General features: G+C 46.1%; 1 protein-coding gene across 4 annotated transcripts in view; it reads right to left on the reverse strand.

Moving 5' to 3' along the window:
- The window catches only part of LOC143982705 (EF-hand calcium-binding domain-containing protein 4B-like), a 196,243-nt gene that overhangs the window by 140,289 nt on the left and 28,751 nt on the right, over positions 1-27,203 (reverse strand). For all 4 annotated transcript variants that reach the window (XM_077481649.1, XM_077481651.1, XM_077481650.1 and 1 more), the window contains exon 3: positions 17,947-18,058. In XM_077481649.1, the coding sequence (XP_077337775.1) occupies positions 17,947-18,058 (112 nt within the window). The remainder of the gene's footprint in view (positions 1-17,946; positions 18,059-27,203) is intronic.

A 27,203-nucleotide genomic window follows, 5' to 3' on the forward strand; every position in this document is an offset into this window, starting at 1 on the left:
TTCTGCTGATTTTTTCCTTCAGATTTACCAAAACCATGTAGTGCAAGGGCCTGCCTGATTGCATACAAATTGAAACTCCTAAGGTTTGACCTCATATTATATGGTTTTGGTAAATCTGAAGGAAAAAAATCAGCCGAAAATCTGACAGTGTGTATGGGGTTTTATAATTATTTATATTTAATTTGTGAACACAAGAGGCTTCACAGATTCATTTGTTAGAGACATAATTTAAAGATTTCATTCACAAATGCACCTTTATTTTGGGTATTAGGATGTTTAGGATAACTTTTTACTTGCTATGAAGAGGTGAAAAACTGATATTGAGAGTTGTGTCCTCCACGAGTTGACAGACAATGTTAATGTGGGAATCCCTCCTGCTGGGCCATTGTCTTCTCCCGGTTGGGGGTGGTTGGGGGAAGCTGACTCACAGACTCCACCCCCAAACTCCAATATAGTCAAAAAATAGCCATTAGGCTAAAACCAGCAACCTGTACTTTTTTTTCAGAAACAATAGTATCTCTATCAGCAGCAGCAGCCTCAGTGATCCTTTTGATGCTTTCCCAGACTGTCTGTGAATTTCTCATCATCGGGGTCTCCAGCGACGGAGTCACCTCTGTTACTCCATTACAGGTATCACCTCCCCTCTTTCCAGGCTCCTGTGCTCTATGAGGCTCCCTAACCCCAGGGCCTACAGCTGCAGGATCACTCTGGACAGATAGGCTTCTTGGGTTCTCTGACATGTGCTTCAAGCACATGTAAAGGCCTTCTAAGTCATACACCTAATCACCCAGCTGCATTTCACACACCCTCACCAGGCTGGAGCCCAGGTGCACTAGATCTTTCACAAGGTTCAAAACATATATTTATGCTCTCCCCTAGCATGCACCAGTGACAACAAAGCTCCTACTGTTTGGCTAGGGGCAACATAAATATTCATTACGCGGTATCACTGTGGCATCTCACTCTATTGCTAGAGGTAATCGTGACACCTACTAACAGAAGAAAGAAACATCAGCAACACTGAGCTTAGGTGAAAACCAAATGAGCAAAGTATTCACCCCCCTTGGCTTTTTACCTATTTTGTTACATTACAGCCTTTAGTTCAATGTTTTTTTAAACTGAAGTACAAGTCAGGGTTAGGTTATAAAAAAAATATCCAAATCTTTGATGATCCCTAGGAGCACCATCAAATCTATCATAACCAAATGGAAAGAACATGACACAACAGCAAACCTGCCAAGAGACGGCCACACACCAAAACTCATGGACTGGGCAAGGAGGGCATTAATCAGAAAGGCAGCACAGAGACCTAAGGTAACCATGGAGGAGCTGCAGAGTTCCACAGCAGAGACTGGAGTATCTGTACATAGGACAATAAGCCGTACGCTCCATAGAGTGGGGCTTTATGATCACACATGAGGAATAGCAGAATGCATTTTGGGGTGTAATTTTTGCTATTTACTGCTATGTGCCGCGTGTTGGAAATATCTTATAAATAGACAACTTTGTGTTTTTTTTCTACATTTTCCAAAAACCTCTGGAAAAAAATGAACCGTTCAAAAGACTCATTATGTATCATAGATTATACATTGGGGCGTTTTCATTACAAAATAGGCTAATTTTGTGGACAATTCCATTGTCCTGGTGCTCCATGGCCTTCAAAAGTGTAATAGGTGGTTGAGAAATTAGATATGTAATTTATGCTTGTAGAACGCCTAAAGGTGCTACTTCAATGTTGGGCCTCTGTATGTGGCCAGGCTGTGTAAAAGTCTCACACGTGATATCGCCATACTCAGGAGGAATAGCAGAATGTATTTTGGGGGTGTAGATGCAAGTATGCATATGCTGTGTGGGAGAAATAATCTGTTAATATGACAGATATGACTAAATACCTTGGACTGTGTACTTTCCAAAAAGGGGATATATTAGGGAGTATTTGTACTTTCCTGGCTTGTTAGGGTCTCAAGAAATGAGATTTGAGTGATTGGCACCATAGCTTGTAGACGCTATAACTTTCACACAGACTAAATAATATCCACTAATTTGGGTTATTTTTACCAAACATATGTAGCACTATAAATTTTGGCCCAAATTTATGAAGAAAAATTACTTATTTGCAAAATTTTACAATACAATCACTTATATCGCAAAAAAATAAATACCACCAAAAGAAATCTCTATTTGTAAGAAAAAAAGAAAAAAAATTGTTTTGATACAGTGTAGCATGATTGCGTAATTGTCATTCAAAGTGTGAAAGCACTGAAAGCTGAAAATTGGTCTGGGCAGAAAGGTGCATAAGTGCTGGTATTGAAGTGGTTAAAGGCTAAATACAATTTCCGCAAGTACAGAAAATACCTTATTAAATAACTGCTGGCACAGGGGAGACCAGCATATAACTTACACTTTGACAGTTGTGGACTGTGGCTTAAATGATAGTGTTTTATTCCTGCGCTATCACTGGTGATCTATCAAATGTCAGGGGCTGCTGCTACTACCAGAATGGATCACACCGTATCCACTTAATATGAAACTAAAGATATGTTGGTATTGTGCTGCCCCTATATTAAATAACCCTCTGAGGGTGATAAGTATAATGCCTAGTTACACAAATCAATAGTGTAATATAAAAAAATATATATAAATGTCTACTGAATAATATCAAAAAGTGCAAAGTGCTACATTAAATAAAATAAAATAAACACACCACAGAGGTGATAGAATCCAAATAAATGAAAATCAAGTGAACAAAGGTAAGTAACTAAAAACAGTCTCTTAAAAAATTACTATTTTGATAAAGTGCAGAGAAAATGCAGAAAAAAAAAAAGTAAACGCACTACAGAGTCAATTGAAAACCTCCACGGAAACACAACTGCTTCAATTGAGTGCAAAGCCAAAAAATAGTGAATTGATCATAAAGTGCAAAGTGCATCTTATAAATGTGCAAATAAGTAAACACTCTCCAGAGGTGATATAAGTGAACCACCCTAGTAATAAACAAATGCTATACAAGAAAATAAGAAAGAGTATACCTAGACCAAACAGAGGGTACCCTCTCCTGATCACATGGAAATAAACTTTAGAATTAAACAAAAAATATATATAGTAGTAAACGCACTACAGAGCCGGCTGTAACATACATTATATCAGAATGAATCCGGCCTCTATAGATTAAATATTCATATTGAAATCCATCAAAAAGAAAAAAAAAAGAAAAAGATATAAATATTCAAGTCCATAAATAAACAACTGTCTCCTTTAAGTGCAAGTGCTTTGTGCAAACTTGTGCAAATTCAACTGAGGTGTGGATCTCCCAGTGCTTAATCCCGCTGTGACCACACTTTAGTGGGCAGTGGCCCCTTACCTATAGCAAGGAGGGATTCGCATAGAGGTATATAGATTTCTTTATATGTCTTCTCTCCTGGTAAATTCGGTCACCTTCTCCTTTAAATTTTATTCTTATTGCTCCAGAGGACCCAATAGATTAATAGAGAGGGAATACCATAGTGTAGTATTTCACAAATAGCATTTATTAAAAATTTTCATACACAGGGTACTCACACATTAATAGATAGAAAAAAGCCTTTTTCTAGTAATCAGCAGAAAGTGCATCCACAGTCAGCTTCCTTCCCATCCCTACACGTAGCATCACATCACGTGACTTCATCAGGGCCATAGTCATATCTATCCCTCTAGTTATCGCTAACGCCCCTGTAGGGCTAACCCCTCCTCCCCCCCATACCCCTGTTCTTCGAACACACGCTGCTAAATCCAAACAAGCTTATCTGGATAGCCGATAACAAAGTAGCTAATCGATTCAGGGACAGAAATCAGGAGCTTCCAGTAGGCTCCCAGGCCGCCCCCGGCCTGAGACCGATAGATGCACTCTAGGTCCCATCCTCCACTATCTCATCTAGGGGGGAACCGATGTCCCTCAACCATGGATTCCATAGCAACTTGAATTTTTTAAGGTTATTTTGTCTAATATACATTGCCCGTTCGCACCAAATTATGGAATTGATGGCATTTATCCATACTTGTAGTGCTGGAGGATTTTTTGCCTGCCAATTCATCGCGATTAAGCGTCTGGCCTGGTACAGGCATCTTAATATAGATATTTTTGTTGCAGCGGAGATTCCACCCCTTTCCATAATCCCTAATAGTGATGGACGAACTTCCGACGGGACGTTTCGCGAACGCGAAACGCGAACGGGCACAAACGTTCGCGAAAACGACCGTTCGCCGCGGGCTCCATTGACTTCAATGGGAGGCGAATTTCGCAAACCTTTAGGTCGAATTTGCGGCCACGGGGTAATTATTAGGGGGTAGCACGTAGTCCCACCACCTGGACAATAGCATAATACATGTATGAGGTGAATTTGGGATCGATAACTACAAGCATTTTTTTTTTATTTGGGAAATTGTTCTGACAATTCAGGACTATGGAGCTAATGAAGGCAATGGAGGAGAGGGAAGGTCAGGGACCAGGGTAGGCAAACAAGAGGGTGCAGGAGATACAGAGCACTGACAGCAGCACCGTAATACAGAGCACTGACATCAGCACCGTGACATACAGCGCTGACAGCAGCTCCGTGACATACAGCGCTGACAGCAGCTCCGTGACATACAGCGCTGACAGCAGCTCCGTGACATACAGCGCTGACAGCAGCTCCGTGACATACAGCGCTGACAGCAGCTCCGTGACATACAGCGCTGACAGCAGCACCGTGACATACAGCGCTGACAGCAGCTCCGTGACATACAGCGCTGACAGCAGCTCCGTGACATACAGCGCTGACAGCAGCTCCGTGACATACAGCACTGACAGCAGCTCCGTGACATACAGCGCTGACAGCAGCTCCGTGACATACAGCGCTGACAGCAGCACCGTGACATACAGCGCTGACAGCAGCTCCGTGACATACAGCGCTGACAGCAGCTCCGTGACATACAGCGCTGACAGCAGCTCCGTGACATACAGCACTGACAGCAGCTCCGTGACATACAGCGCTGACAGCAGCTCCGTGACATACAGCGCTGACAGCAGCACCGTGACATACAGCGCTGACAGCAGCTCCGTGACATACAGCGCTGACAGCAGCTCCGTGACATACAGCGCTGACAGCAGCTCCGTGACATACAGCGCTGACAGCAGCACCGTAAGCAGCCCCAGGAGGAAGTCAGCACAGCACAGGGATGGTGTGATCCCCTCATAATAAGAACCCCCAGGAGGAAGTCAGCACAGCACAGGGATGGTGGGAGCCCCTCATAATAAGAACCCCCAGGAGGAAGTCAGCACAGCACAGGGATGGTGGGAGCCCCTCATAATAAGAACACCCAGGAGGAAGTCAGCACAGCACAGGGATGGTGGGAACCCCTCATAATAAGCAGCCCCAGTAGAAATATGACACCGCTCAACCTCTTCAAAGAGGAGGGTAGGGGCATATAGTACGGTGTGCTTTTTTGGGTCAGGGAAGTGAGCCAAATGAATTAAGAAGGTCTGTGTGCTTGATTCCAAAAATTGTTTATAGACATATACATGGTCTACTGATCACATGTGTTGAATTCCTCCGAGATCCATGCCTCATTCATTTTTAGAAATGTGAGGTAGTTAACACTGTCGTGAGCTAGGCGAGTACGCTTATCGGTCACAATCCCCCCTGCTGCGCTGAACGTCCTTTCGGACAGGACACTGGATGAGGGGCAAGCCAACAGTTCGATTGCAAATTGGGCAAGCTCTGGCCAGAGGTCAAGCCTGCCCACCCAGTAGTCTAGGGGTTCATCACTCCTCAGAGCGTCCACATCGGCCGTTAACCCAATGTAGTCGGACACCTGACGGTCTAGGCGTTCCCTGATGCTGGATCCGGATGACACCTGTCGATGGGTCGGCTGAAAGAATGACCTCATATCCGAAGTCACCAACACATCTTCAAACCGGCCTCTTCTTGCAGGCGCTGTTGGATTGGTACCCGCAAATCCTTCTCTGGGAGTGGGAATTGCTCCTCTGCCAGCGCACGCAAAAGCAGAATGCAGCATTTCTCGAAGCAAGGCCTGGAAGTGCTGCATTCTGACAGCCCTCTGCGACGGCGGTAACATTTCCGCCATTTTGTGTTTGTACCGGGGATCTAAGTACGTTGCCACCCAGTACTGGTCCTTGACCCTCATGCTTTTTATACGGGGGTCCCTATTAAAACACTGGAGCATGAAGGCCCCCATTTGCACTCAAGCGGAAGGTATGTGGTGGTGGTGGTGTTGTTGGTGGTAGTGTCTTTGGGGGTGCACATAGCAGAGAGTGAAGAAGAGGGTGCAGATCGAGAGGATGAGGAGGGTGCAGAAGAATAAGGCTGAGTGAGCCACTCAACCAAGTCTGGTGCGTCCTTTAAAGTAATTGAACGCACCTTCTGCAACTTCCCACTTTGGCTCAAGGCTGTTGCTCCTGCCCTACCCCTACCACCCCTGCGGAAGGGCCTGCCTCTTCCTCTGCCTGTCATTTTTTAAATCACCCTGTGACAAAACTCTTAGTCCCTATACCGCTGAAGGACTGCTGCAGTATAGGGCAGCGGTCAGCAGTAGTGCACGTCAACCCTATGTATTGTGGACCGATAGCGGTCCTTACAGAACAGCAGACTGTACTGCACTCAGGCCTATGTACCGTAGCACCCTATACCAAGTTACCAGTCCTTATAAGAACTTTTGTGGACCAAGCAGGTTGTGTGTTAGTGATTAGCAGACTGTACGTCAGTCCCTATACCAATGAAGGACTGCTGCAGTATAGGGCAGCGGTCAGCAGTAGTGCACGTCAACCCTATGTATTGTGGACCGATAGCGGTCCTTACAGAACAGCAGACTGTACTGCACTCAGGCCTATGTACCGTAGCACCCTATACCAAGTTACCAGTCCTTATAAGAACTTTTGTGGACCAAGCAGGTTGTGTGTTAGTGTTTAGCAGACTGTGCGTCAGTCCCTATACCGCTGAAGGACTGCTGCAGTATAGGGCAGCGGTCAGCAGTAGTGCACGGCAACCCTATGTATTGTGGACCGATAGCGGTCCTTACAGAACAGCAGACTGTAACGCACTCAGGCCTATGTACCGTAGCACCCTATACCAAGTTACCAGTCCTTATAAGAACTTTTGTGGACCAAGCAGGTTGTGTGTTAGTGATTAGCAGACTGTACGTCAGTCCCTATACCAATGAAGGACTGCTGCAGTATAGGGCAGCGGTCAGCAGTAGTGCACGGCAACCCTATGTATTGTGGACCGATAGCGGTCCTTACAGAACAGCAGACTGTAACGCACTCAGGCCTATGTACCGTAGCACCCTATACCAAGTTACCAGTCCTTATAAGAACTTTTGTGGACCAAGCAGGTTGTGTGTTAGTGATTAGCAGACTGTACGTCAGTCCCTATACCAATGAAGGACTGCTGCAGTATAGGGCAGCGGTCAGCAGTAGTGCACGGCAACCCTATGTATTGTGGACCGATAGCGGTCCTTACAGAACAGCAGACTGTAACGCACTCAGGCCTATGTACCGTAGCACCCTATACCAAGTTACCAGTCCTTATAAGAACTTTTGTGGACCAAGCAGGTTGTGTGTTAGTGATTAGCAGACTGTACGTCAGTCCCTATACCAATGAAGGACTGCTGCAGTATAGGGCAGCGGTCAGCAGTAGTGCACGGCAACCCTATGTATTGTGGACCGATAGCGGTCCTTACAGAACAGCAGACTGTACTGCACTCAGGCCTATGTACCGTAGCACCCTATACCAAGTTACCAGTCCTTATAAGAACTTTTGTGGACCAAGCAGGTTGTGTGTTAGTGTTTAGCAGACTGTGCGTCAGTCCCTATACCGCTGAAGGACTGCTGCAGTATAGGGCAGCGGTCAGCAGTAGTGCACGGCAACCCTATGTATTGTGGACCGATAGCGGTCCTTACAGAACAGCAGACTGTAACGCACTCAGGCCTATGTACCGTAGCACCCTATACCAAGTTACCAGTCCTTATAAGAACTTTTGTGGACCAAGCAGGTTGTGTGTTAGTGATTAGCAGACTGTACGTCAGTCCCTATACCAATGAAGGACTGCTGCAGTATAGGGCAGCGGTCAGCAGTAGTGCACGGCAACCCTATGTATTGTGGACCGATAGCGGTCCTTACAGAACAGCAGACTGTAACGCACTCAGGCCTATGTACCGTAGCACCCTATACCAAGTTACCAGTCCTTATAAGAACTTTTGTGGACCAAGCAGGTTGTGTGTTAGTGTTTAGCAGACTGTGCGTCAGTCCCTATACCGCTGAAGGACTGCTGCAGTATAGGGCAGCGGTCAGCAGTAGTGCACGGCAACCCTATGTATTGTGGACCGATAGCGGTCCTTACAGAACAGCAGACTGTAACGCACTCAGGCCTATGTACCGTAGCACCCTATACCAAGTTACCAGTCCTTATAAGAACTTTTGTGGACCAAGCAGGTTGTGTGTTAGTGATTAGCAGACTGTACGTCAGTCCCTATACCAATGAAGGACTGCTGCAGTATAGGGCAGCGGTCAGCAGTAGTGCACGGCAACCCTATGTATTGTGGACCGATAGCGGTCCTTACAGAACAGCAGACTGTAACGCACTCAGGCCTATGTACCGTAGCACCCTATACCAAGTTACCAGTCCTTATAAGAACTTTTGTGGACCAAGCAGGTTGTGTGTTAGTGATTAGCAGACTGTACGTCAGTCCCTATACCAATGAAGGACTGCTGCAGTATAGGGCAGCGGTCAGCAGTAGTGCACGGCAACCCTATGTATTGTGGACCGATAGCGGTCCTTACAGAACAGCAGACTGTACTGCACTCAGGCCTATGTACCGTAGCACCCTATACCAAGTTACCAGTCCTTATAAGAACTTTTGTGGACCAAGCAGGTTGTGTGTTAGTGTTTAGCAGACTGTGCGTCAGTCCCTATACCGCTGAAGGACTGCTGCAGTATAGGGCAGCGGTCAGCAGTAGTGCACGGCAACCCTATGTATTGTGGACCGATAGCGGTCCTTACAGAACAGCAGACTGTAACGCACTCAGGCCTATGTACCGTAGCACCCTATACCAAGTTACCAGTCCTTATAAGAACTTTTGTGGACCAAGCAGGTTGTGTGTTAGTGATTAGCAGACTGTACGTCAGTCCCTATACCAATGAAGGACTGCTGCAGTATAGGGCAGCGGTCAGCAGTAGTGCACGGCAACCCTATGTATTGTGGACCGATAGCGGTCCTTACAGAACAGCAGACTGTAACGCACTCAGGCCTATGTACCGTAGCACCCTATACCAAGTTACCAGTCCTTATAAGAACTTTTGTGGACCAAGCAGGTTGTGTTTTAGTGTTTAGCAGACTGTGCGTCAGTCCCTATACCGCTGAAGGACTGCTGCAGTATAGGGCAGCGGTCAGCAGTAGTGCACGGCAACCCTATGTATTGTGGACCGATAGCAGTCCTTACAGAACAGCAGACTGTACTGCACTCAGGCCTATGTACCGTAGCACCCTATACCAAGTTACCAGTCCTTATAAGAACTTTTGTGGACCAAGCAGGTTGTGTGTTAGTGTTTAGCAGACTGTGCGTCAGTCCCTATACCGCTGAAGGACTGCTGCAGTATAGGGCAGCGGTCAGCAGTAGTGCACGTCAACCCTATGTATTGTGGACCGATAGCGGTCCTTACAGAACAGCAGACTGTAACGCACTCAGGCCTATGTACCGTAGCACCCTATACCAAGTTACCAGTCCTTATAAGAACTTTTGTGGACCAAGCAGGTTGTGTATTAGTGTTTAGCAGACTGTGCGTCAGTCCCTATACCGCTGAAGGACTGCTGCAGTATAGGGCAGCGGTCAGCAGTAGTGCACGGCAACCCTATCTATTGTGGACCGATAGCGGTCCTTACAGAACAGCAGACTGTACCGCACCCAAGCCTATGTACCGTAGCACCCTAGACAGACCAAGTTACCAGTCCTTATAAGAACTTTTGTGGAACAAGTGAGTTGTGAATGATTAGCAGACTGCAGCAGAAGGGCAGCAGTCAAGTATAATATTCTTTCTATATTTGGAAGAAAGAATATTATACGTGTACAAGCCTATTACCGTACCACTGATACCAGTCCTGAAAAGAACCTTTGTGGAACTAATAGTAACAGCAAGTCTTTAAAATTATCCTCACTGCCTGACACACTGCTTCCTGCCTGTCCCTATACAAATTGGCAAAAAAGAGTAGGCTGGAACGATTAGCTGGAACAGCTCTTTTGTGGACCTGATAGTAACAGCTAATGATGATGATGATGATGATGATGAAGAAAGACTAATCTGGCTGAGCTGTCCCTAAAATAGCAGCATACAGCGCTCTGTCCCTTTATCTAAACTGACAAAAGAAACTCAGGCTGCTGACCTAACACCTATACCAGTCCTGAAAAGAACTTTTGTGTACCAAATAGCTAGCGTTTTCTCTGTCCCTACTCCACACAGGATCCTTTCCCTACAGTGACAGAAGAAAGAATGTAAAATGGCCACCGGATCGGGTGTATTTATAGGTTAGGGGGAATGTCCAAGTGTCCATGAGCTGTCATGTCTCAATTGGTTGTCCTGTAACACATGATAAACGTGTCACGAAAGGTTAAAGTTCTTGTATACATTAAACACGTAAGTCCGCCGGGGCGAACGACGGAAAAAGGCGTTCGAACCCGCGGACGGCGAAAGTCGGAAATTCGCCGCGAAACGACCGCCGGGCGAACCGTTCGGCCATCACTAATCCCTAATAGACAAATCCTAGCTTCAGGTTCTAAGGTGGTATTAAAAATTCTATTTATTCTATGCACAATTTCTATCCAGTACCGATACAGTTTTGGGCACTTCCATACCATATGGAGCAGGTCTCCTGATGCTCTACATCTAGGACAACACTGCTTCTCTATAATTACAGTGAGTGAGCGCTGTCCCCTTAGGACAGGAAGTGTATTACTGGCAGAAATAAAGAGGCCCCCCAAAAAACAAATGCAGCTGCCATCAGCCCCTTAAAGTGCCTTGTACAGCAGAGTTCATACCAGAAGAGGGTTTAGCAGCACAGCCAATCAGATGTGCTGGCAAAAAAAACATGTTGATAAGAGGAGAAAGCAGAGCAAAGCTAGCCATAGATGGATTGAAATTTGGCCAATTCAGCAGGGACCGGCCGAATTTCCATCCATTTATGGCCATTCTCCTTCCAGAAAAGTTCATCTAATGATCGATTTCTCTTGAACCGACTTGTTGGAAAATGTTCTTTCGACTGCGGCACTGTATTCTGAAGGCAGATGAGTCTCTACTGTCAAAATACCTTAACACATCAGGGAGGATTCCACTATCCACCTTGCTTGTGTGGATGGAGGAATACGTTCATTTATTTTTTTTATTTTTTGATCAGCCCACTGGTTGATTGATAAAAAAACTGACCCACATCTGGCCAGCATTACAGAGAGATAAGCTATTAAATCTGCTGCTGCTCCTTCATTGTCCAGTCACAGTCTGGGGGGGGGAGATAAGACCTACCCTGTTTCCCTGAAAATAAGACCTAGCGTGATTGTTGGTGATGGCTGCAATATAAGCCCTACCCCCCAAATAAGCCCTACCCTGTTTCCCTGAAAATAAGCCCTACCCTGAAAAGAAGACCTACAAGGACTTTAACTAGGGCTTATTTGAGGGGCAGGGCTTGTGTTGCAGCCATCACCGACAATCACGCTAGGTCTTATTTTCGGGGAAACAGGGTAGTTATATTATATATTTGCAATAATGAAAGATTGAGGCTCATGCCTTGACAGGGCTGTGTTGTGTGACAGAGCTGTGTAAATCTTAGATATACAGTAGATGGTCAGAAATACAAATCATTTGCCAGGTAAATAATAGCTCCTATATTCCTGTTTTAATCTGTGAATTTAATTGTTTGACTGGCGTTCAGCCGTGAACAGCCTCGGCTGCATAACATACTGTTGATTTGAAAATGTGGGTAATACAGTGTTGACAGTAACAGCAAATCATTATTATATTAGTTATGCTACCATGAACATTTCACATAGCTGCTGATAAGGTCAGGAAACCATTACACAACTTGCGTCTAATTTCTGAATGGTTATTAAAATAAACCGTTAAAGGCTAGGCTATGTGAGTAATCAGTCTGAAAAAAAAAAAAAAAAAACATTTATGCACATGTGCTAGACTATCCACTTGCCCTCCAGAAGATTTACCCCCCTTCATGACCAGGCCATTTTTCTTCGATATGGCACTGCGTTACTTTACACTGTACATAAACTAAAAACTAAATTTATGTCACTTTTTTCCCCCCACAAACAGACATTTCTTTTGGTGGTATTTGATCACCACTGCGTTTTTTAATTTACTTTCACACTAAAAAAGGGCCGTCCGTCAGCGCTAAAGTGCCGCTCGTGACGATTTGTACCCTCCATAAAAAGGGTAAAAAGGGACGCGGTTTTCAGGTGCTTTTCAGAGGCTATTTCTAGAGCTAAAGCACCTAAAAACCGCCTCAGTGTTAAAGGGGTCTAATACAAAAAAAAGGCTGACAGTTGGAAAAAAAACAAAAACATTATTTTTTACTTTTTCCTATAAAACATATCTAATAAAAAAAATTAAAAAAATCAAATGTTTTCATAGATTTAGGCCAATATGTATTCTGCTACATATATTTTTGGTCAAAACAAATCCCAATAAGTGTATATTGATTGTTTTGCACAAAAGGTATTGGGTGTTATTTACAAAAGGCAAATCCACTTTGCACTGAAAGTGCACTTGGAAGTGCAGTCACTGTAAATCTAAGAGGTAGATCTGAAATGAGGGGAAGCTCTGCTGATTTTATCATCCAATCATGTGCAAGCTAAAATGCTGTTTTTTATTTTCCTTGTATGTCCCCCTCAGATCTACAGCGACTTCACTTCCAAGTGCACTTGCAGTGCAAACTTGAATTTCCTTTAGTAAATAACCCCTATAGTGTCTACAAACGATGGGATAAATAACAGAATTTTTATGTATTTCTTTTTTTTTTATACTAGTAATGGTGGCCATCAGCGACCTATAGCAGGGCTGCAATATAGCAGTAAATCTGCTATAGGATGGTCAGAAAATGGATATTATATTATTATTGTAAACTGCAGAGGTTGTTACTTCTTTTAATGGGACATGCCCAACCGGTTGTGGACTAAAAACGTCACTGAAGCACACAAAGAATGTGTAGCAGGCCTTATTGTTCTGCTCACGAAGACAAGCAGTTCCGCGCTCAGTGCATAATGGAATTAAACAAATGTACATAGAGATGGAAAATTCAATTGGGAAGGGTGGCAAAACCACACACAACAGCACCGGCAGCTTCTCAGAAGGATCAGCGAATATCACGAGGATATGCAAAAAATGGAAAGGGGCGCCAGGTAAGTGTGGCTAAAAGAAACACTATTTATTCAATGGTACACATACATATAAAACTCTGGTATACCACTCCAGTGGTGGATGCAAACACCTGTGAGGAAAACAGCTTCAATGGCCAGGATGGACCAGATGATGGCTGCAGAGCACAGTCAGGGACCCACGGTGAGATGGATCAATGGCAGAATCTCAAGCCTTAGCTGCGCCCGCCACTCACAGTGGACCTAGACGAACAGGAAGGGGTCCCTGCCTGTGCTCTGTAGAAGTGGCAGTTGAGGGTTGAGAACCATTTAAAGGGGTTGTAAACCCTCAAGGTTTTTCAGCTTAATGCATTAAGGTGGAAAAACCTTCTGTAGTGCAGCTGCCCCCCAGAGCCCCCCTTTTTCTTACCTGAACCCGATCTCTCCAGCGACAGGGAATGAGCACAGCAGCTCCAGCTGCTGTCTTGGGTCCTCATTGGATAGATTGATATCAGCAGGAGCCATTGGCTCCCGTTGCTGTCAATCAAATCCAGTGACACAGTCCTGCTGTCTATAGCAATGGACGTGCGTGCCCCCATGGAATGCAACTCTCCATGGGTCACTCGATGCAGGGATGAGCCAGGAGTGCAATGGGGGGGGGGGCCCAGAAGAGGAGGATCAGGGCCACTCTGTGAAAAATCCTTGTTTGATATTTACAGTGCTTACAATGGTCAGCTTTTATTGAGTTGTGTAAATCCTTTATCCCAAAAGGGAAAAATAATTGCTGTAACTGCTTAAAAAGTGTTAGCTGGTAGTCTAACACTAATCTCTTTCCAGAATGATATTGCTGCAGGTTAAAGGTGTCTCTGTTGCTCCTCCATAGGCAGAGGAGCCAGAAAGTGTGTTCCTGGCCAGATCAACAGGAGAAAATGAAAGACAAAAAAAGAAAACAAATGCAGCCTCCACTTTTAGGCTTCATTTATGTACCGATCTGTACACCCATGCGAAGGGCCATCTTGAGCCACCCAAGATGCACAGGTGTTCCATGCAGAGGCATTAAGGCAGTCTGTTGAAATCAATAACAGACAGCTAGCTGCATTGACCTGCACAATCCTCCATGTGTATCCATGCAGGTCTGATGCACAGATCAGGATGCGTTCCAATCCATGCATCAGATCCTTGCAGATGTGCAATCTAGGATGCACGGTGAGGTCCATGCAGGTTCTTGCAGCTGGTGGTCTGTCATTGCTTTCAACAAGCTGCCTGCATGTCCAGCACAAAACACCTGTGCATCCTGGGCATTTCAAGGTGGCCCTTCGCCTGGGTGTACAGATCAGTACTCCTGTGTGAGTGAGGCCTTAAACATTGTAAGCTGCAATATATTACATTTTTTGGGGGGTTATTATACACTTTAATGTCATTTGAACATGACAAATTATAGATAATGTATACTTCTTATACACCGTAACACATTTTTTTTAAACTCATAATGATAAAAGTAGAAAATTTTTGGCACTGGCTGGCAGGATTGTTTTTTCAGAAATGTCCAAAGTCCAATTATGGATCCTGGAGCCCAGAAACTTTGTAGAGCTTTGGGTGGTATTAAACCTTTCATTTTACCTGGTATCCAGGCCTCATTACATACAGTAGCTCCCAACTGTCCCTGATTTGGAACAAAGTCCCTCTGTCTCTTTTTCCTCCTCATTTGTCTAACATTTTGGTCTGATCTATATAGTTGTAAGAAAAATTTACTTTTTATCTTTCAAAAAGTGTTTCACAGCCAGAGGCAGCCCATCCAGTATCCATGCATCTGGCCACTTTCAGGACATCAGCGCATGAATTCCAATGGAGAGGGGCTGTTTTTTTGAAGCACCGATTAGAGCCAGGGGCTCTAATAGGCTTCAAAATAGGGTGGGCTCGGGTCACAGAAAGTGCGCTCTCAGCTCATGTGTGTGTTACAACAACCAATGATTATTCACTGTTGTAACACTGATTCTCCTACTGGCAGAGGAAGCAGGTTTTGACACTGGTCTCCTGATTGGCTGAAAGGATAGGCAATCCTATTGGATGCCTATAAGAAGGAGGGGAGGAGCTGGAAGCCGCCAAGGAGAAGAAGACTCTGAGCTGAGCCGCTGCTTAACACTGCCTGACACCTGTCACCTGCCACGATGGGGTAAGTGCTGGACTGACCGGCAAACAGCGGGGGGGGGGGGGGGGGTGCCGCTTTGGGGGGGGGGGTTGCTGTGTGCCGATCAGGGGAGATGGGTGGTTGTTTGCTACCCCCCCATAAAAAAAAAAAAATACCAGCCACCACTGTTTCACAGTTAAACCCTTCATCCAATTTCTGCATTACTGCCTTTTGTAAGTTTCAAAATAAAGGAATAGTAGTGGTAAAAAAAAAAAAACACTTGTGAGTTTTACTAATCATTTTTTTAATATATAACTCTCCTCTAAGGGGGCGTGGCAGGGGTGTGTCCTATGCATACATACTTTTGCTAATAGGTGTCCCTCGTTCTGATGTCAAAATGTTGGGAGGTATGTCATTATTAGTCTCATCTGTGCACAGGCCTGTATGTTTGAGCTGACTGATGCTCAGGATTCTCTCTTTCTTGCACTCTCTGCTATAGGAGCCTGCTTCTGGGTTCAATAGCCGAGTGCTGACAGAATAATAAAAAGGTACAGGTGTGCTTTTTTGTTTAGGGAAACCCATTAGGGGGCGCCCTGTTAGTCACCCTTTGTGTATCCAGTGCCCGCTGCACTCCTCTGCCCACACTTCTGTTCCGTCATCCCTTGCACTCCTGTCACTGTATCTCCAGAGAGTCAGTCACCTCTGTGACCTCAATGACCTCACTGCCCTTCTTTAAAATGCCGCTGACCTCCAAAGATTGTGGGATTGGTTTTTGGGGGTTAAAATGCAACTGACCACCAATGGTTGTGGGATTGTTTTGATGGGTTTAAAGCATCTTGGGTTTATTCATCTAGCCATTGCACACAATGGTAAATTCAGTGCAATGCAATTTCATGCTACAGGGAACTTTCTCCCACTAATAATGGAAGACTTGCACTTGGATTCAGTGGGTGACTTATGAAGCTTATTTATTTCTTAAAAATTGTGGCAAAATGAAAATCATCATAGGCTGTGTACTTTCAGAAAGCAGTCACATGTTGTATAACAGAAAGTTAAGTCCCATACACACGATCAGACTTTGACGGAAAATGTTTGATGACAGGCTGTTGTCGGTAAATCCGACCGTGTGTATGCTCCATCTGACAATAATTGTCTGGTTTTCAAATTTTCCACGGACAAATGTCTGTTGTCGGATTTTCTGAGCGTGTGTATACAAGTCCGTTGGACAAAATTCCAAAGTACAAACACACATGCTAGGAAGCAAGGTCTTGTAAATTAGCGTTCGTAATGAAGAATTAACATTTGTGACGTGGCAAAATATGAAATCTCCAAATGCAGCGCACATTCTCTTCTTCTTTAATGAGAAAAAAATTAAGCTGCTTTGCTGGAGATACTGATGGAGATATTGCAAACTAATTTTCAAAGGCTTTTTTTTTCTAGTGATGTCAAGAATAATTTTATTATGCTTTTTTTTTTTTTATTATTTGGGCAAGTTACCACAACACCATTATCCCGTAGTTTATAAGATCAAATGTACAACTATGTTGGTGTCCCTTGTCAATTTTACATTGTATTTTTTAAAATGTAACTGCCTACTCCCAAACTGTCATTTGAAGTAACACATAGCCAAGTATGATTCTACACAATTTTTTTATTGTGCATTAAAAAAAAAAAAAAAAAATTAGACATGCTATCTGCCCATAGAACTTAACCAAAACATGCATTCTATGCATCCAAAAATATAGAAAATATACCAAATCAAATCATTATTCAACTAAAAAAATAATGTCAAAGCAGTAACTCCAAGGCCAATAATAAATAACACGTTATCTCCTCCGATTCCGCAACATGTCTGGTTGACGAGCGGCCGTTCAGAAACTAACTAAAAAGCGCAAACTGAAAATCGCGAATCAACACTCACCAAACTTCTACTAAAACAAAATTAGCAGAAAGAGCCCAAAGGGTGGCGCTAAAGAGCTGAAAAACCACGTAGTACACCTTAGTACGTCACTGCGTTTGTAATTATTGGCCAACAGTTGTGTGGCCGTGTGTATGCAAGACAAGTTTGGGCCAACGCCTTTTGGACAAAATTCCGCGGTTTTGTTGGCCAACAATCCTATCGTGTGTACGAGGTTTAAGGGGCTTTTTTTCAAATTCTATTCTAGTATTTTGGCCTTTATATGCTAAAAAAAATAAAACCCCCAGTAGTTCTTAAATACCACCAAAAGAAAGCTCTATATGCCCAAAAACTGCTATAAAATACATTTTATTGTTGCATGACTAAGTAATCATTAGTCAAATTATAACAGCACTGAAAACTAAAAAATGGCCAGGAACATTAGGGGAGGGGGTGACATGCTGGTATTGAAGGGGTTAGGAAAACATAACTGGATTTGGAGCTCAGCATTAAAACAACATTTGTTTTTTTTTACTTACTTAGTCCTGAAGTGAATTCCTCAAAAGTCAAGTATTCTTTCCCATCAGTACTAAGCTCATCAAAGAGAGTTTCCAACTCATCCACAGTATAGAAAACAACTCCACTGACTTTCTGAAAGAAATAACTAACCAGTTAATTAAATGACATACACAAATTTATTCCATCTATGAGTGTATTATATTAGGAAAAATCTGAGAGTTTGCTACCTGTGCTCTGAGTTTTGCCATTTAATATATATAATTACATAGTTGATAAGGATGTAAAAAAAGAAATAGGTTCATCCAGCTCAATGGTGTGTATTCTGTTCCTGAGGTAGACACCTAAAAGTTTTGTCAACATTCTCAGCCAGTAACACTTCCGGGGGGAGGGAGTTCCATATTTTTAACTGCTCTAACAGTAAAGAACCCTTTTTGCAATATAAGGTTAAACAATTGTGGCCGTGAGTCCCCTTCTAGGACCTTAGGCTGGATTCACACCTATGCATTTTTAGTGCTTTTTGCATTTTGCAGATTTGCTCTACAGAACGTGTTCCATAGGAAACCATGATAAATGGACTGTAGTACAAATCTGCAAAATGCAAAAAGCACAAAAAATGCATAGGTGTAAATCCAGCCTTAGCCCTTGTACACACGGTCAGACATTCTGACGGAAAATGTCAGATCGGACCGTGTTGTTGGATAATCCGACAGTGCGTGGGCTCCATCTGACTTTTTCCGTGGGAATGTCCGACCAACAAAGTTTGAGAGCTGGATATCAAAATTTTCCGATAACATGATCCGATCGGACTTTGTCCGATCGTTTGTAGAGAATTCTGATCGGACAAAGTGCCACGCATGCTCAGATCAAATTCCTAGACCAAAGCTATTGGCTACTAGCCTGAACGTAGTCCCTTCGTAACGAAATAACGTCATCACGTTCTGAACGATCTGATTTTCCGACAACTTTGTCCGACTCGTGTGTATGCAACACCAGTTTCGGACAAAATCCGTCAGACAAAATCCGACGGATTTCGTTGTCGGAATGTCCAACCGTGTGTACAAGGGCTTAGAGTCAACAACAGAATGAAAAACAGATCAGGAAAAATGCAAAGGTCTAGCTGGTCGGAATGTACTTAAAGGGACTTTGAGGTAGTTTCCTGCCAGATAATTTGATGAAATAAAAAATAAATGTGACTCTGCGCCACACTAAAAAACGTGGTAAACATTTTTTTAATTATTAAGAAGATGCTGCTATGTGTGTGAAAACACACATGGTCGGACATTCTGACAACAAAATCCGTCGGATTTTGTCCATCGGATTTTGTCCGAAACTTGTGTTGCATACACACAGTCGGACAAAGTTGTCGGAAAATCCGATCGTACTTAACATGATGAGGTCATTTCGTTACGACTGGACTACGTTCAGGCTAGTAGCCAATAGCTTTGGTCTAGGAATTTGATCTGAGCATGCGTGGCACTTTGTCCGATCGGAATTCTCTACACACAATCGGACAAAGTCCGATCGGATCATGTTGTCAGAAAGTTTTATAGCCCAGCTCTAAAACTTTGTCGGTCTGATATTCCGACGGAAACAGTCCGATGGAACCCACATACAGTCGGATTATCCGACAACACGGTCCAATCGGACATTTTCCGTCGGAATGTCCGACCGTGTGTACAAGGGCTAAAGCAAAAAAAAAAAAAACAATAAATAGGGGGCACTAAACTCAAAATGTGTACACATGACCGGAAGTTACTCCTCGATGTACAAACTTCCTATGGTGGCATGGCGGAGTAGTACTTGACCTATGCAGACCACATATCCTCGTGAGGAGTTACAAAGGATCCCAGAGATAAAGTGCTTATTGACCTGGTTGATTGATTGGTCATAATGGTTTGGTGAGTGTTACTCCATTAGAGCACACTGGGTACAAATTATGTGTATGGTGAAGGTGCACTAGTGTTTCAACACTGAATAATCAAGTACATTGAAATTAAGGACACAATGAACTTTATAGGATGTGCTTTATTATATGATGCACTTTATTCATTGTATATTGTTTGTAGCATTTTTGTTTAGTATACACTCATTCACATTATCACATAGTTTGGGCAGTGCAATTTAGTGTCGGATACACATTTTGAGTATAGTGCCCCCTATTTATTATTTTTTGCATTTGATGAAATAGCATGGGAATACTGTGTATATTAAAGCATCAGTAAACCTAAAGTGCACATAACTGAGCAACAAAAATTATTTGTGTATTTCTATTTGTGAATGTGTCCATACCTTATGTACATAATTTGAAATACTACCTCCTTTACCACTTTTTGCTTTAAAAAATGTGCAGATAGATTGATAGTTTATGAAGAAGAAGCACAGCTTGTGTGTGTGTGTGTATGTGTATAATATATATATATATATATATATATATATATATATATATATATATATATATATATATATAAATCAAACCAAAAAATCTTGTCAGGCAAATCAGCTGGAAGATAAAGAATATCTATCAATTGGCCCAAGCCCTGAATCTGGTAGATTGGTTTTCTTATCAAGAGAACAACATAATCAAGAGTACACAGTACTAGACTTCCACCTATGCTTTCTATAAAGACAGTAAAATAAACGGGAAATTGAATAATGTATGCGTTTCACTAGAATAAAAAAAAAAAAGAAGAAAGAAACAAAATATCCAAAAAATCGAAACAAATGGGATCCAAGGTAAATACCAAAGAATAATGAGCCGGTAGCCCTGGACTAGACATTACAAAAAATTGACACTAAAAGTACACTGCTTCCAACCATGGAGAAGGGTATCCACCTGTGTGAAGACAAAAGAGGGGGAAAGAACAGACTCCAGGGTAATATGTTAATGTAAGCCTTTATTAAAACAATGTAAAAAAATCCTACTCTCAAAAGTAGAGGCATCAGGAGCAATTAAGGGCAAAAGTGTGTGCCGCTGTCAATGCACTATGCACTGTCCCGAGCCACACAGGGGATCAGTCCATAAGCCAGCATCTGGATCATTGAGAATGTGTCGGCTCTTCCTAGGTGCTGAGCCACTACCTAATGTTCCAGTGGAAAAAGGGTCCACCACACTGATGACACCACCAGAGGATCCAGGTCGCAACATGATGTGTTGTTCTCTTCTTTAGTTGACCAGCTGGCACTGTCTGTCCCTTCGGCCTTTTTTGGTTTTCTTATCACTAGCTGTGAATGTTAGTGGTGGTTTAGATAACTGTCATTATAATTTTATAGTTTTGAAAAGATTTATACAGTCACCAACAGAAATGTCCATGAGCAGTTGGGATGATACCTTAGACCGGGGTCTCCAAACTGCGGCCCAGGGGTCTCCAAACTGCGGCCCAGGGGGTGGATATGGCCCTTTGCTTGCATTTATCCAGCCCTTGGGGCAATAATCCTCTCACTGACACCAATTGTGGGGCACTATTCCTCCCACTGACACCATTGATGAGGCACTATTCCTCCCAATAACTTCAATGATGGGTCAATATTCCTGCCACTGACACCAATGATGGGGCACTATTCCTCCCACTGACACCAAAGATCGAGGTCGCTCCATGCAGGGCCGGTGCTACCACTAGGCGAATTAGGCAATCGCCTAGGGCGCACTGCTGCCTAGGGCGCCTGGCTGCTGGTTTCTCTAATCCCTGTTCCCCACCAGTCTCCGTGTTATGTAGGTGTTCGGTGGAGGTGCGGTGCTGTATAATGCAGGGGATGCCGCCCGGCGCCCCTGCAGAATGTCAGATGTACTTAGGCAGGCGCTCCGTTCACCTGTAGTATCATTAGAGGCGCAGCACAGCACTGGGGGACGTGTCCTGAGTCTGCCGACAGAATGAAAACAAACATTTCCCCTGCTGCTGCGCGCCACTATGGTTACACCAGTGACCTGTGTCTCTGGTCTCTTTCAGTCCTGCCAGCTCTGCCCATACATGATTCAGTCACTGAATTTCAGTGACTGAGATTTGTATCCGAGTCTAATCATGTGACCCTTGACCCCTGTGTCACTTGCAGAGGCCAGATCTCCCTCCCGGTGTTCTATCACCTCTCCTATACAGCGGAAGGTGTCACTCACATGCAGACATACTACAGCCGATCGGAGTAGTCAGTGCCTGGTGAGTGGTGATATCTGGAGGCTTGGAGGCGGGGTTTGTTCTGGACAGATTCATCGGAGGCAGTCTGCAGAGCAGAACCCAAGTGAGTGAACTTCAACTACACTGTATAGTGTGTATGTATGCATCTGTCCTCAGACTCCTCACATGTGTGATATCATGATTGTCCCAGCACATGGCCTGAATGTAAGAGTCCCTCTCCTCCTCCTTTCCTAACACCTCTTCTCCCCCTTCTCTCCTCATCCTTTCCCCCCTCTCCACACACCTCCCCCCTCTCCTCCTCCCTCACACTCCTCATCCCTCTCCTCCTCCTGCTCTCCTAACACCTCTTCTCCCCCTCCTCTCCTCATCCTTTCCCCCCTCTCCTCCCCCCTCTCCTCCTCCCTCACACTCCTCATCCCTCTCCTCCTCCTGCTCTCCTAACACCTCTTCTCCCCCTCCTCTCCTCATCCTTTCCCCCCTCTCCTCCCCCCTCTCCTCCTCCTCACACTCCTCATCCCTCTCCTCCTCCTGCTCTCCTAACACCTCTTCTCCCCCTCCTCTCCTCATCCTTTCCCCCCTCTCCTCCTCCCTCACACTCCTCATCCCTCTCCTCCTCCTGCTCTCCTAACACCTCTTCTCCCCCTCCTCTCCTCATCCTTTCCCCCCTCTCCACACACCTCCCCCTCTCCTCCTCCCTCACACTCCTCATCCCTCTCCTCCTCCTCTCCTAACACCTCCTCTCCTAACACCTCTTCTCCCCCTCCTCTCCTCATCCTTTCCCCCCTCTCCACACACCTCCCCCCTCACACTCCTCGTCCCTCTCCTCCTCCTCTCCTAACACCTCTTCTCCCCCTCCTCTCCTCATCCTTTCCCCCCTCTCCACACACCTCCCCCATCTCCTCCTCCCTCACACTCCTCATCCCTCTCCTCCTCCTGCTCTCCTAACACCTCTTCTCCCCCTCCTCTCCTCATCCTTTCCCCCCTCTCCACACACCTCCCCCCTCTCCTCCTCCCTCACACTCCTCGTCCCTCTCCTCCTCCTCCTCTCCTAACACCTCTTCTCCCCCTCCTCTCCTCATCCTTTCCCCCCTCTCCACACACCTCCCCCCTCTCCTCCTCCCTCACACTCCTTATCCTCATCCCCCTCCTCCTCCTCCTCTCCTCATCCCCCTCCTCCTCCTCCTCCTCCTCTCCTAACACCTCTTCTCCCCTTCCTCTCCTCATCCTTTCCCCCCTCTCCACACACCTCCCCCCTCTCCACACACCTCCCCCCTCTCCTCCTCCCTCACACTCCTCATCCCCCTCCTCCTCTCCTAACACCTCTTCTCCCCCTCCTCTCCTCATCCTTTCCCCCTCTCCACACACTTCCCCCCCTCTCCTCCTCCCTCACACTCCTCATCCCTCCCCTCCTCCTCCTCTCCTAACACCTCTTCTCCCCTTCCTCTCCTCATCCTTTCCCCCCTCTCCACACACCTCCCCCCTCTCCACACAACTCCCCCCTCTCCTCCTCCCTCACACTCCTCATCCCCCTCCTCCTCTCCTAACACCTCTTCTCCCCCTCCTCTCCTCATCCTCTCCCCCCTCTCCACACACCTCCCCCCTGTCCTCCTCCCTCACACTCCTCATCCCTCTCCTCCTCTCCTTACACCTCTCCCCCCCCCTCCCCCACACCCCTCATCCCTCTCCTCCTCCCCCTCTTCCTCTCCTAACACCCCTCCTCCTTCCCCCTCTCTCCCTCTCCCACACTCCTCATCCCTCTCTTTCTCCTCCTCTCTCCCTCTTCTTCTCCTAACACCCCTCCTCCCCCACACTCCTCCTCCTCCCCCTCCTCCTAACACCTCTCCTGCCCCCTCTCCTCTTCACCCACACTCCTCATCCCTCTCCTCCTCCACCACCAACCCTTCTTCCCTCTCACTCCTCCACCCCGCTCTCCTCATCCATCTCTTCCTCCTCCCTCCCATTCCTCCTCCCTTTCCTCTCCCCCACACTCCTCATCCCTCTCCTCCTCCCCCACACTTCTCATTCCTCTCCTCCTCCTCCCTCTCACTCCTCCTCCCTCACCTCTCCCCCACACTCCCCATCCATCTCCTCCTCCTCCCCCCTCATCCTCTCCCCCCTCATCCTCTCATAACACCTCTCCTGCCTCCTCCTCCTCCTCCTCCACATTCCTCATCCCCCTCCTCCTCCTCCCCCACACTCCTCCTCTCCTTCTCCCCACACTCCTCCTTCCTCTCCTCCCTCACCTCACCTCTCCCCCACACTCCTCATCCTTCTCCTGCTCCTCCCCCATCCTCTCCTCCTCCTCCTCCTCCCCCTCCTCCTCTCCTAACACCCCTCCCCTCCTCCCCCACACTCCTCCTCCCTCTCCTAACACCTCTCCTCCCCCACACTCCTCACCCCTCTCCTTCTCCCTCCCAATCCTCTCCCCTTCCTCTCATAGTACCTCTCCTCCCCCTCCTTCTCCCCCACACTCCTCATCCCTCTCCTCCTCCTCCCCTTCCACTCCCACCCCCTCTCCTCTCCTCCCCTCTGCCCCCTCTCTTCCTCCTCCTTCTCTTCTCTCCCCTCCTCCTCTCCTAATACCCACCCCCCTCACTCCTCCTCCCTCTTCTAACACCTCTCCTCCCCCACACTTCTCATCCCTCTCCTCCTCCCTCCCAATCCCCCCCCCTCTCCTCCTCCTCCTCCTCCCCCTCTCCCCTTCCTCTTCTAGCACCTCTCCTCCCCCACACTCCTCCTCCCTCCCAATCCTCCCTCCCAATCCTCCCCCTCTCCTCCTTCTCCCCTTCCCCTCTATTCCCCTTCCTCCTCTTCTCCTCCTACCCCCTCTCCTCCTGTCTTCCCCCACTTCTCCTCCCCTCTGCCCCCTCTCTTCCACCTCCTCCTCTTCTCTCCCCTCCTTCTCTCCCCTCCTCCTCTCCTAAAACCCCTCACTCCTCCTCCTCTTCCCTCCTCCTCCCCCACACTCCTCATCCCTCCCCTCCTCTCCCCACTCCTCCTCCATCTTCTCCTCCTCCCCCCTCTCTTCATCCTCCTCCCCCCTCTCCTGTTTCCTCCTCTTCCTCCCTCTCCTCCTCTCCTTCTCCTCCTCCCCCTATCCACCCTGCCCCTCTCCTCCTCCTCCTCCTCCCTCTCCTGAGAGAGCAACCACCAGGGATACCCACCAGTTGTACCTACCCACAGAACAGCCATCTGCAGCCGCCAGCCATAGCCACTGTAGGGCAAAGGGGTGGGGTTGGAGGTCGAGCCAGGGGGCGCCAAAATGAGGTTTCGCCTAGGGTGTCAAAATTCCTTGCACCAGCCCTGGCTCCATGTCCTAGCAACATGGTGCAGCTGCGATCGCCATACTGCGCACCCCAGTGGGCATGCGAGAGTGGCCGTTCTGGGACAACGTCATATGATGTTGCCCCAGAACAAAATGCCGCACCGCCCCTCTGTCATTTGATGATGGGCGGGCAGCAAGTGATAAATAACACACATGTTATACTTACCTGCTCTGTGTAATGGTTCTGCACATTGCAACCCTGATCCTCCTCTTCTGGGGTCCTCCGCCGGTACTTCTGGCTGCTTTGGGTGCACTTGTGCGTGCTCGCTCCCGAGCTGGATCTGTTTGTCAATTAATACACTGAACACAGCTCGACCCCATTCTCTCCACACTGGCTGCAATTAACAGCAGCAGGAGCCAATGGCTGTCCAGTAAGAAGAGAAAGAGAGCCAAGAGAGCCGCTGCTCTCGTGCACAACATTGGGTCGAGATCAGGCTCAGGTAAATATAAGGGGGGCTGGGAGGTGGAGCTGCAAGCAGAAGGGTTTTTATCTTAAATTCATTGAAAACCCTTACATGTACCCAGTGAAGTGACTGGCCTAAGGGGATACACAGAGAAAAAAACAAATCCTCCTCCATGGAGTCCTATGGGGGTCCTTTGACTCTGCTGGAGAAAAAGGATGCTGTGGCTATTGGGAATGTCTGAATTCTAACACAGTCTGTCTGTTTCCATTTACAGGCTCCTTTCCTACGTGGTGATGTAATAAGTTCTGGAGTTCTGCTGAAATTCTGAGCATCTGCAACCCTAACCCTCTCCATGGCGAATCCGCTGATCCCTGCTGAGCAGGAGGATGACAGGTCCGTGTCTGCTCAGCTATGCATGCTATCGGCGGACACAAACACAGCCTGCTGTTCTCTATGGAGCAGTCGAATGGAAACAGACTGCATGTCCATTTCTATCCGATTATTATCCGATCCACTGGATGGATGGCGAACGTATACCCATCCATCTTTTTTTAGCTGACCAGATTGGATGCTGGTGGGTTACAGCGGACACATGTCCACTGACATCTGCTGCCCCATAGAGAACAATACATGGTCTGATCGGGTCCACCTGAAAAACGGGCAGGTGGACCCAATCGGTCCACTGGTGTGAAAGAGGCCTAATAAATCCTTTTTTGTTACACCTAGAAATGACTGGCGCCCATCTGTCTACATGTCCCACTGGGGTTGATTCATTAAAATTGGAGAGTGCAGAATCTGGTGCAGATGTGCATGGTAACCAATCAGCTTCTAACTTCATCTTTTTCAATTAAGCTTTGAGAAAAAAAATGGAAGCTGCGCAGAGAGTGTGCCAGGTGTGCATTGCATAACCCTAATCACCCCATGTGGTGCAGATTCCCCCTGTTTAGACCCCTGATATTTCACCAAAGACCCCCAATGGGGCTCCTAAAAAAAAAATTGTAAAAGAAATAAAATTGTAAAAAATAATAAAAAACAAAATAACAAAAATAAAGACTACAGACACCGTCCATTGCACTACTTGACACCAATCTCTGCCCTACACACACTGTCCATTGCTCTACTGACACTGTCAGTATATATACAGTACACATGCACACACACACACGCATATGTATTTGAGCTTTGGGGTGCGCACCCTAATGCAATAGGCTGTGCACATCTATGGGAAGCTGATTGGTTTCTATGCAGAGCTGCACCAGATTTTGCACTCTCTGGTTTTAGAAATCATCCTCACTATGCATAAGTGGTCTACCCCTGGGGTAAATGTCAGGCCAGTCTGCCTCTGGGGGTACCTTCATGCTGCCAGATGCCAGGGGGGTGCTACATAAGTGAATATAATAATCACAATGGACAAAATGTAT

Source organism: Lithobates pipiens, unplaced genomic scaffold (assembly GCF_037356315.1).
Source record: "Lithobates pipiens isolate NorthernLeopardFrog02 unplaced genomic scaffold, aLitPip1_a1.2 Scaffold_16, whole genome shotgun sequence".
NCBI classification, from domain to species: Eukaryota; Metazoa; Chordata; class Amphibia; order Anura; family Ranidae; genus Lithobates; species Lithobates pipiens.